Below are 12,336 nucleotides of genomic sequence, written 5' to 3'. Positions count from 1 at the left end.
TACAACAAAAAACTATTAACACACATTCTAGATCATCTTTCATACAGTAATTCCTTTATTACCATTTACATCTCAATACTAGCACAGCATTCTGAAGTTGCCAAGCTTAAGTTGCAAGTAACGGAGTAGAAAGATATCAGTCTACTTATAGTGCCAGAAGAGCTGCAGCACGTGGGAGATGACAAAGTCCTTAAACACGAAGAGGCAAAATGTGCTAAAAAATGATGTCCATTTGCATAATCAGGGACAAAATATAAGTCCATATTGTTATGAAATAAGAAAATGGTTACAATGCTTGCTGTTGCTGTGTGAAGGATTCCACAGAGAGAGAGACTTGAGTAATATATAATGAATGACTCCTAGGCCAATCATTTCTTTTCCATTCTTAAATGTCTTTCAAAACAGTCAGTGCTCATGAGATGTAGTGTACTGACAGTCCTGGAGTCCGTCTATTGCAAGTGAACAGGGATACTGTTGTCTTCCCTTGATAAAAAAGACAGGAGTTCTGGGTCCAAGATTTGTTGAGAATGTCCACTCTGCTGAATTTGCCACCAGGGAACCAGTTAGTAAATCAGTACCAAATAAAAGCAGTTGGTTCATGCTTGAGCCAGGTCTATAGAAACTGAAATCAATTCGATGGTGCACATGAGGAATTTTAAAAGGTTCCATATTTGTGTTCAAAGTATGGATTTTAACAACATCTTAAAATCCTTTAGAAATATGCTGCTGTTTAGTGCAAAAAAAATAATGCCACCATTTCTTCAACTAGAAGATAAGGTGTGTTTTGTAAAAATAAAGCATATTAAGTCTTTATCTTGTAGGCCAATAGTAACACAGGTCCTGTCGTAGCTGGTACATTAAAGGTTAAATCTCATTTACTGCCTGTAAAATAGAAGAAATATTATCACTTGTTAGAAAGCAGTGGAAAAATAAAACAGGTACTACTTAGGTTCTATATAAGCAAGATATCATTCTTTCAGTTAGCCTAATTCTTCAAGTAACAAAAGTTCTCGAATGGATGTTATGGATAAGGCAATACATATTCCCAATCAAGGATACATGAAAGGCTATTTCTTTTCTCCCAAGAATTAGCCAGATAAAAAGTGGTAGCTACTAAACCATTTTTTCCTGTCCCTTCAGACTATCTTTCACTTAGAGATGTATATACTATTTATTTTTATTTTTTTATTTTTTTGAGATGTATATACTATTGCTTTTGAAAGAAATATCGGCTTATTTTGTGATCCATTGAGTAAAACCACACATTAGCTCCATCATCTTTATTCCCTCTGTATATCTCATTATTTTTTCAATTGTTTACAAATCCACCCAAACACATACTTTTTATAATATTCAAAATGGATGCTGAAGGAAATCACCACCTTCTGTGATTTTTCTAGAACCTGTAATCTACACAGAGAAATTTCTTCTGTGCTTACAAAGAAAAAGACAGTTTTATAAAAAGCTGTAACTTTTTCTTATGACAGTCAAGTGTTCAAGCAAAACTAAAATACTTGCTGCCAAAACACTCTGAAAGCTTTCACTTACTCACCTTAACTTAATCATGCATGGACTGAAGAAATTTGACATTCATGGCTTATTAAACACTGATGAAATTTGTCATATAATGGTACTAGAGAATCCAGGAAAATTTTTATAACTACTATCTTTTGAAAATCATGCTGTCCCACTAGAAAAAGATTTTTTCTGTAATTTATTTGGCTTTTAAGAGGATGACCTTTTCTATTAAAGATTGTCATAAGAATATCTTTGTCTAATCATAACTTATTTTTTTCACTGTGCTAATGCTAGGTCTTAAAGTGATGTAATATGTCCTTTATTTTAGTGTGAGTGTATTAGGCCATCATTTTGAATATTCTGTCTGAAGAGATTGTAAGCAGAGTCATCCAGTCTACTTTCTAGTGGACAAATATTGGCAGAAATGATCAGAACAAGATTTGGCTGCTTCCCTAGACACAAGCTCTGAATCTCACACAAAAATATTGAGCTGAAAATTCCACTGTATTATTTTTTAACAATTAATTTGCTTCATATTTTAAGAATGAACAGTATTTGTACTGTTAAAATTTTCTGGAATGTCTCCAGAAGATAGAATGAATGCTAATGATTTCCTGGCTAGTGTAAACTCATGAAATTTTATTAGGGATTAGTTGTGATAATCCATGAAAAATGTTTAACATAATCTTGGCACATAGTAAGAACTCCAGAGTTATCAGGGGCAATTCCAGATTTCTATATAAGACAGCTTAGGGTCAAAAGTCTGATTTGAAGTAGTGTAAGAGGACTTGTTTTGAAGTTGTGATTTTCATAGCAAGCATATTGCTTTTATTTAGGTTGTATTTTGTTGTTTTGAAGTGCCTAGGAAGAAAGCCTGGTGGAAACATTTGGGAAAGTAGAAAATTCTCCCCCAGAGGCCACACCAGTACCACCGGTGGTAATGATTAAAGACTTTCATTTCTGTTTATGAACAAGGTGGCACAGGCACTAATATCTAAAACACAGAGGTCTGAACTACCTCTACAATTTTTCCAAAACTTCCTTTAAACTGAGTAATTTAGTTTTGCTGTGGTGAATGCTACTTTTTCCTATTCTCTTGTACTATTATATTCAAACTTAACTCATGTGTTTTAATCCTACATTGGGGCTTCCACAGTAAACATCTTGGGTGCATACCCTAATTTCAGACCAGCATGGCCGGCATGTCTGTATGTAGCAATTCTGTTTTTATATTAACATATTCATTTTACTTCAGTGTGTTTTTTAATAGCATATTTTTCTTTTATCTCTTTTAAATGAGTTTTTAGGTTTTTTATTAATTGCTAGCTTAATTTTTATTTTTTCCCTTAAGAATTTCAATCTCGCATAACCTTCCCTAGGCAATGATATATTAATTACTTGTGACTCTCTTTATAATGAGCAAGAAATAATCAAGGAAAGTCAGAATAAAGCTGTAGTCATACTAACTTTCCAAAGGTGGTAATTTCATCTTTTATTCCATTCCTCTCAGAACTTAAGATTTAATGTAGCAATCTGATATTCATAGGCCATATTTACTTGTTCAGTCATCATTTGTGTTTTAATCTAGACATTCTCTAAAAATGATAGTAGATAGTAGACTAAACAAGGCTAGAAACATTTGCAGCCTAATTTATAAACCCTATTTGGTAAAATTAAAAGTAATATGTAACCTAATGTTACTGAAGCAATATGTAATTTTTGGTATATACTTACTTATCTTTTTCCCTTTGATCTGCATGCACAGTATGAAATCATAAAAGCAACAAACATCACCACACCAACAGTGAGTAAGATGATTTCTACCAGGCCAAGGAGGTTTATTTTTCCGGTCACTTGTTTTCTGAACTGTGCTGCCTTCTCATCACCGATGGTACCAGTCTGTAATCAAATAATAATTAGCATTATTTGAAATTGGTGAAGCAAAATACTTGAAGCCTTCCACATATATGGCACTCTTTTCTCCAAACACCTGCATGATGTTAGTTATCTGTATTTTTATGACAAGCCAAGAGAATTCACTTTGCACGTTGTAGAAGGCAATAAATGCCAAGATAGACTACTTAGACTGAAATATAATCCCCCTCCCTTTGAAGATATTATATAGGACTATTGAACATACTAGGCTTCATTGCTTCAGAATGGCCTTACTAAAATAGTTAACAATTTTCCAGCACATGTCTCCTATTGACAGAGGGAAGTGACAAATGTCAACAGTTTTGATCCCCCTAAAGTCTTATTTCCTAAATCTGTGGCTAATTGATTGCATGGTTTACACTACAAATATCTCATCTAGTAATAGGATAGACTGCCTACACCTACTTTAACCTGACCTCTATAAGCTTGTTTGATGATACATTAAACTGTAATATTTTTTAGCACTGTAATATTCACAGTCTTGGGTTATTTGGAGTTACCTAAAACAAGCATTATGACAAGAAAAAGTGCTTAAAAGATGCATTTTGAAAATAATCGAAAATGGTAGAAAATGCTTTGAATTTCTAAAAAAAAAACCGGTGAAAACTAACACAAACTTGATCTCAGTGTAGTTGGGTTTTCTCAAATAGGTATAATATGTATACTCATCTACACGGGCAATGAAAACATGTACAACATCAAATACTATACATACATAATCAATTTTGAAACGCCAAAAGCTTTCTTTTTATATACAAAGAAGTTTACTGCTTTTCACAACTGAGAGATAAAAATACTAACCTCATTAAGCCAAAGAATAGGTACAATGTAGTTTCGCTTCAGATTCTTTAATGCTCTGTAATATACATTAAAAGTAATTATGGAAACATATATCAACATATTACACATATACAACAGAAATTTCAGTAAGTACTAGTGTAAACGTATGTTTAGAAATTAGCTGCTCCTGCAACTTGGTTAAGGTCCTTGAATTTTTTTTGTTCCCAGTAGTAATTTAAATGTTAATATGACTGTTTCTCAGAAATCTTTTATTCTTATAAACCTTTCTAATACAGATTTCTAATTAGATTAACTTTTTCTAAGCACAAATTTTCCCTTTCAACAAATTCTACCCAGGAAAGTAAAATATGAATTCCAGAAACTGGTCACAGAAATATTTGGAAAGCTAGCAAAATAGAAGATACCACCAAATACCCAAAACATTCCAAAATATATGTAAATATCATTTCAACAAACACTAGATATAATTCTAAATTACTAATAAAAATCATCATGAACATTTAGTAATTATTATTTAATGACATTAAGCCAGAGAGAACTTGAACTTTTGTATTCTTTCCACTTACTTTAATAGATTGACTCACATTCTTACAAGAAAATACTAAAAATTGTGTAACCATAAAATTGAAGAGACTCACTCAATTTTTTTTGCTGGCTTGACCAATATGTTGATTTGCAGCCGTTTTGCAAATCGTAAAGTGAATCCAGTTATCTAAAAAGAGAACAAACTAATTACAAACTTCTAAAAAAAAATCATAATATCCAAAACTCACTTTTATTATTATTATATAGAATTATGATGAAACTTGCAACTTGTGAAACTGAAATGTTAAATATATTACATAACTATGATTACATGTGTCTGTGCATGTATGCATACAGATGCATGTATACACACAATTTTTTTGATCAATCAAATCTCAAGGTTTTAGTTAGATTTGAGGTATTTACCAAAAATGGTTTTGAGTAATTAACAATACTGAAACCCAGAACTCATATAGATTGCTGAACTATGCATCACCAATCGTATATTCAGTCAGAATCAATGTATCATCAGTTTAATTATAATAACTAGTTCTATCATTTAAACTGACACATGACCACTAAAATATTTCATTTAACTTCTGAAGAGGAAAATATTTAAATAAATTAAACTGTTGAGCTATAGGAATTTTTAATTAATTTTTCTTGACACTAAGTATAATAGATCTTGCCCCGAATTCACATATACCCATAAAATCTCTCTCCCTCTCTCTCTCTCTTTTTAAAGATTTATTTATCTGAGAGAGGGAGAGGCAGAGGGAGAGAATCTTCAAGCAGACTCCCCAGTAAGCAAGGGGCAGGCTCCATCTCATGACCCTGAGATCATGACCTGAGCTGAAATAAAAAATTGAACGCTTAACCAACTGAGTCACTCAGGTATCCCATGAATTATTGTTTTATGCTTATTTTATACATATTAAATTGTTTTAAGCCAATTAGAATCATTCCTATCATTGGTATTCCTGACTTAGGAACCATTAAAAAGGCCTATAAAGTTCCATATGATGAAAAACTAAAGTTTAATGACCTTGATATTTCATAACCAACACAAGAAAGAAATCAATGTAATTTTCACTGAAATAAAAGTAGTAATTTATCAAGACTGTGAGTCAATAAATGATTAACAAGAGAATTTATTTTTTCTTTCAATTTAATGAATCAAATCAGATCAATAATATATTTGCTTACAGGTTCAACATCTAAGTATGTGGTATGTTCATCTTCATTTGGACTTAAGCCTTCAATAGGTTCTCCAATATCAGGACTTGCATGTAGAAAATGAGGAAGTGAAATATACACAGGTTTTCCTGAAAATAAATTTAAAAGATAATTTGGGATAAAAAGTTTTCCTCATTTCACGTACCACTAGGAAAATAGTTCCTTAAAAATATAACTTTTTCAATAAAAGAAGACATAACTGGGCTTGAACACTGATGGGGGAAGAAGTTGTATGATCTGATCACTATTGTACAAAAAATAAAATACAAATCTCTGCATCATCCAACTAATGTCAATTGTTTTTCCTGAGGTGTTCATTTTCAATATGTAAAATGTAGCTGCTGAGCACAAAATTTCAACCATTATGTTCATATTTCAGTGAGTAATATATCTGTGAACTGAGAATTTAGTAGATTTTCTTTTTCCATTCACATTCATCCCAATATGAAGGAGGTGCACTAAACTAGATGGACTTCAAATTGTATTTAAGTCAATTCTTGTTTCAGAGACATACTGAAAACATATATTTTTTTATGATTTTATCTTTATTTATTCATGAGAAACACAGAGAGAGAGGCAGAGACATAGAGGGAGAAACAGGCTCCATGCAAGGAGCCTGATGTGGGACTCGATCCCAGACTCCAGGATCACAACGTGAACCAAAGGCAGACGCTCAACCACTGAGCCACCCAGATGTCCCTGAAAACATATTTTTATTAATCAATTTCTAGGGAAGAAAAAGCTAGAAAAATGGCAGACGGATAAGTTGGTATGCTCAGAATATCCTAGGAATTATTTTTATCTTACCTGAAAAGAGCACGGGAAACCAACAAAATGAAAGGGCTAACTATGGAATGGTTACAACAAACCAATATCCAATAAGTAGTTAATATCAAAAATACACAATGGATTCATAGAACTCTAAAAAAACAAACAAACAAACAAAAAAACACAAACACCACACAACCCATTTTTAAAAAATGAAATAAGGCCCGAAAGAGACATTTACGAAAATAGAAGGGAAAACATCAGTATGGTTTTACCTAATAATAACTAAAGTTTCACAACATTGACACACAATTTGGACCTGAAAAGCAAAACAACACTTCTCTACCACCACTTGCTTTCTCACTTTGATTTTAAATTTTGGTGGAAAGGGATCTTGGGTAAAGGCTGCATTTCAGACTACTGCAGATTATATAATGGACTGTGGTACTGAGAACACTTACCTTCTTTGCATTTGCCAATGTCTAGCACACCATATGATGTGCAGTTATTTGAGATAACTTTTTCTGTGCAGAAACAATGATTATCTGGATTTTGAAGTGGAGATGCAAAGGCCATGGATGGAAGAACAAATCTATAGACAGGAATTCCTTTCAGGTTAATTTCAGCTCCAAACACAGCATAGATTGACCTAAACACAGATAAGAAAGAACTTTATTCCAGGAAACTGAACTTCATTCTGGAGATTTTTTTCTTTTATTTTTAGATTTATATTCTTGTTAGAATTTTAAACTCTCATGTAATTCACAGGAAAAAAAAATCTTTGTGAAATTTCAGGGCATACCAGGACATACAATAATTCGAGTAAGAGCTCTTCTTACCTTTAGTCTCAAAAGCTTCCAAGAGCAGTTTTTGTGAACTACCATGGGAATTTATACTGAAGACATTTCTCATAGTTAATTTCCTCTATGCATTAAATATTTATATGACTTCCCTCAAATCCCTGTTTGTGCCCACTTTACATGAAATACAATTAAAATTTCTTTCTTTCAAAATTTAATCCTGGAGGGAAGGCCACGGACTCACTGGGGCGTGTGTAGGTGAGTTCTTGATACATAGATCTCATTATTTCCTGTGCACCCCCACCATTTACTGAGTACTCACCCATACCTAGACAATGTGCTGGGGATCAATACATATTTCTTCTAATTCCCACATAACCCTATATGAAGAAACACTGCTCTCTTCAATTTTACTGATAAGGAAAACATTGAGAGATTTCAAATGTTTGCCCATAATGATACATTTTTTTTTTTCATAATGATACATTCTTTAGGAACAGGGCAAGGACTCAAGTGGACTGCCTTGGGCTCCAATGCTTGTGTGATATCTGCTGGACCCACCAATCTTAAAAGGGGCAGTAGTAGCACTAGAGCTCATTAACATAGTCGGTGACAATGGCATCATTTTCCCTGGACATCATTAAAAAAGATGGGCATGTCCTAGACGTGACTGTTATTGAATATAGTTCTAGTGTAGTAAAACAATAAAAAATAAAAAACGAAAAAATAGCTCTTACTTAAAAATGAGAAAGAAAATAATTTGCATTCTGTATATTATCCTTCTGCAGCCCTCAATTTTTATAAAAGTTAATAAGCACATTATGAGTTCCATATTGTACTCTGAATAAATCCAGAAAAATCTCCCTATGTGTACTTTTTTCTCCAGTAACATCATTAAGTATGAGCTTCTTGGTCTGTGTTTTGTCACTGGGGGAAAAAAATTCTGACTCACGGAACTACATCAGTGTCTTTGTCTTACCTGCAAATGTCAGAGGAAAAGAAACGCAATACTCGTGTCTTCTCTACAAAAGGTGGAAATGAGGCTGCATCTGTTTAAAAATCAAGCCAGTGACAAGGGATTAGATGTAATGTGTGTCCTAGAAAAACCTAGACATCTCTATTCCAGTATAATCAATAGAAATATAAGGCACATTGTATATGTAATTTTTAAATTCTTCAGTAGCCACATTTTTTTAGAAAATAAAAAGAAATGGGTATATTTGATTTAACCCAATACATCTCGGGGAACTTTGGTGGCTCAGTGGTTGAACCTCTGCCTTCAGCCCAGGGTCCTGGGATCGAGTCCCACATCAGGCTCCCTGCATGGAGCCTGCTTCTCCCTCTGTCTGTGTCTCTCTTTCTCTGTGTCTCTCATGAATAAATAAATAAATCTTAAAAAAAAAAGTCTCAAATGCCATTATTTCAACATGTAATTGATATAAAAATTAACAAAATCCAGTGTGTATTTTACATTTATAGCACATTTCAATTCACAATTCAATTAAGCACATTTCTTAATTTCTTCAATAGCATCATGTGGCCAGCAGCTGCCATATTCAATAAGTCCAATTTATATTCATTGGTATTTAATTTCATATTAAGTCTTCCCACTCCTTAAAAATAAATGAAAGTTTACAAAAATGATGCCAAAGTCACATGTTTTTAAATGTTAGTTTTTGAAATCCCCCACCTTCTCAGTAGTGTGGCACTTTTCTCACTATGAAGTGTCTTACCGTGAAGTTCTCTTAGAGCTTCTGTTAGATTTATGTTGTCCTACTTTTGATAGTGATTCATTCATCTGTCCTAATGGCTGATTAATATTTTTCTTTTAAGATTTTATTTATTTGACAGAGACCACAAGCAGAGGGAGCAGCCGGCAGAGGGAGAGGGTGAAGCAGGTTCCCCACTGAGCAGGGAGCCCAATACGGGACTCGATCCCAGGACCTCAGGATCATGAGCTGAGCCAAAGGCAGATGCTTGATTGACTGAGCCACCTAGGCACCCTAAATATTTTGAAAGTCATTTAGTAAAATTCTCTCACTAACCAGAATTTCCCCCAAATGTATTGAAAACCTATCCATCACACACTTGGATATATGAAGAGATAGCTAGATAACTCTTGCATTTGCTTCCCAAGTCAGTGTCACCAAAACGAGCCACACCACTGAATGTGTTTGTATTTGTTGAAAACAGGAAGACCCATCCTTCAATAATGCATCCTGGGTTCTGCTTCTGCTTAAATGCCTCAACCTTGTGATCTTGTTACATTTCACTTATACTCTGTGATAAGTGAAATATAATAGAAGATCACAGTGGACTTGATCCTGGCAGTAAGAGAACTGGATCCTCAAGGCTAGTTTGAACTACTCAGGACTCTCAGTGGACACAGTCTACACCTGCCTTCCCAACACCGTAATCATTAAAGGGAAAGAATACACTTAAACGTTTTAAGAATCGTTATATGAGATACCATTGAAGATTATACCATAATTATTCCCAACAATTACCATGGAAATAACTATAAGATTGCTGACTTTTTTAAAAGTTCAGTTGTATATCAGTATTTTCATTTTATGTCTCTTCTTACTTACTTTAGAAAGTAGACGAGGCACTTTTAAATCAGGACCTTTTTTGTTTTGTTGGTTGCTATTCTCTGATGCCATAAACAGAGAATCTCTCTCACAGAAATCACATCAGAGTCCCTTGCCCTGTCCAATCTACCTCTGACCCTAATTTGTTTTCCTTCCATTTTCTTCTTAGATATTTTTTTTTAGATACTTTTAACTTTATGTCTGATGCTCACACATTCACACATTTATCTTTTTGTGATTAATCAATCCTTTACCTCTCCTTTTAAAGCTTCTAACCTGGCATCCGGGTGGCTCAGTGGTTGAGCATCTGCCTTTGGCTCACTCAGGGCATGATCCTGGGGTCCTGGGATCGAGTCCTGCATCGGGCTCCTGCTTTTCCCTCTGCCCATGTCTCTGCCTCTCTCTCTGTGTCTCTCATGAATAAATAAACTCTTTAAAAAAATAAAAATTCTAACCTTTGGACAGAATCATTTAATAGTTTTATTTTTTTCTTAAACCCATAAAGAATCCTTTACTATTTAGGAGCAGTACAATATATTTCTCTAATCTACTTTCTGAAGTATTATGCTTATGTAATGACTGGAGTTAGTAGCATTAGTTCACTTGATGATTTATTTGCAAAAATTCTTTACTTGAAATTTACTTGAAATTTGATACAAAGCAGACTCAAGATTTTTGCTGTTTTATCGTTTTCTCTATAAGACAGTGGTAACCAAATTAAATAGATATGCGAAGCTCAACAATAACCTTTGAAAAAGGAAATATGCCCTCTGTTTCCTTTTTATTCTTGCCCTTTTTATAACTTTGTATTGAACTTTCTTCATCTTTATTATACTGGTTTCCTGCAGGGTGGTGCCTCTCCAATTTTGGAACCCTCATATTTCTGCCCCTGCTTCTGCATTGTTGAAAGCTCACCTCAGGTCAGGTTTTAATCACCTCACAGTATTTGATTCCCATTTGCCTTTTAAAACCTTAATCCTTAATTCTTCAACCAATAGGTCTATGTGTACTTTGCTTTTGCTTTCCTTCAAGGAGAATAAGCAGCCAGATCTAACCTTGCTGCAAAAATGTAAACTCATACTACACTTCCTTTGTTTTCCCACTTCTAATTCAGAATGTTCATTTCTGCACACATTCTCATGGTTAGTAGATCTCTAACCTTGCGGGAATTTTGTTGTTCTTTTCTTCCTTTCACCCTGACCACCTTGTTCAAAATAGATGCGACTTCACAGGTTGTACTTCAACTAAAAAGCCTCCTGGGATGTATGTTTTCTTTTTCAAAATTCTCTCAATTTAAAATTATTATCTGCACAATATTTATAAAATATGTGAATGGTCACTATGTCTTTAACTTTTTATTTTTTTAGCCCTTTACTTCTGCGGCCAGGAAGGTAGTTCCTGCAGTCAAGCTTTTATCTATCAAATGTTTCCCTAGTAATGCAGTAAAGGCTAATCCTCAAGGACTAATCTTCAGAAATCCCATCACATTAGACAGATATTTACTAAGCCTATGTAACGATAGAGACTCTGAATTATGTTGTAGGGCTATAAAGATAGGTAAATGCATACCCTTAACCTTCAGAACATTACAGTGGTGGAATTTGTGCAATAGCGGGACGTGGGTTCATTGTGATAATTACCACGAAATAAATGCCCTTACCTGTACCATTAATCATGTCACAATAACTTGGCCAATAGGAGAGATTCCTGAGGAATTAAAAAAAAAAAAAAAAAGAAATGAGCAAACATTCTCTTCTCTGGAGCACCTTTCTGCCATTACTTTGTCTACTGTGATTCAATACTTCTGATTCAATACTCTTTAAAATAATAAAGATTAAATATGTGACACATGCTAAGTTTAAGAAATGTTCTCAATCATTCAGCCCATGTTTTATTTGAAGGTTCCATCTTGTTGAGATAAACGAAGTGCCCAATACTGTTAAGTGGCCAGGTCATAAAATAAAATTGCCACGTGTTAATTTGAAACAACTTGGAATAGAGAACATTTCTGAAGAAAGAAAACGGAGAAACACATCAGAAATTCAGATCTCTACCTAGGGGAGAATTTTTTTCCCATTGGGAGAAATGGTTTCCTTGGTAATATGTTGAGTGTTCAAAATAAGTGGGAGAAAAATATCAAGTGGTGAAGTGATAAAAATATG

General features: G+C 33.8%; 1 protein-coding gene across 1 annotated transcript in view; it reads right to left on the bottom strand.

Moving 5' to 3' along the window:
• Positions 1-280: 280 nt before the first annotated feature.
• CD36 (CD36 molecule) overlaps positions 281-12,336 on the bottom strand; it is a 29,478-nt gene continuing 17,422 nt past the window's right edge. Inside the window, 8 exon segments of the mRNA NM_001177734.2 lie at positions 281-882; positions 3,253-3,417; positions 4,255-4,309; positions 4,893-4,966; positions 5,986-6,104; positions 7,245-7,432; positions 8,563-8,632; positions 11,835-11,881. Of these exon segments, the coding sequence (NP_001171205.2) occupies positions 3,253-3,417; positions 4,255-4,309; positions 4,893-4,966; positions 5,986-6,104; positions 7,245-7,432; positions 8,563-8,632; positions 11,835-11,881 (718 nt within the window). The 3' untranslated portion in view covers positions 281-882.

Source organism: Canis lupus, chromosome 18 (genome assembly GCF_011100685.1).
Source record: "Canis lupus familiaris isolate Mischka breed German Shepherd chromosome 18, alternate assembly UU_Cfam_GSD_1.0, whole genome shotgun sequence".
NCBI lineage: Eukaryota > Metazoa > Chordata > Mammalia > Carnivora > Canidae > Canis > Canis lupus.
Note: the sequence above shows the minus strand (reverse complement) of the source record. Positions and strands in the feature narration are given on the sequence as shown.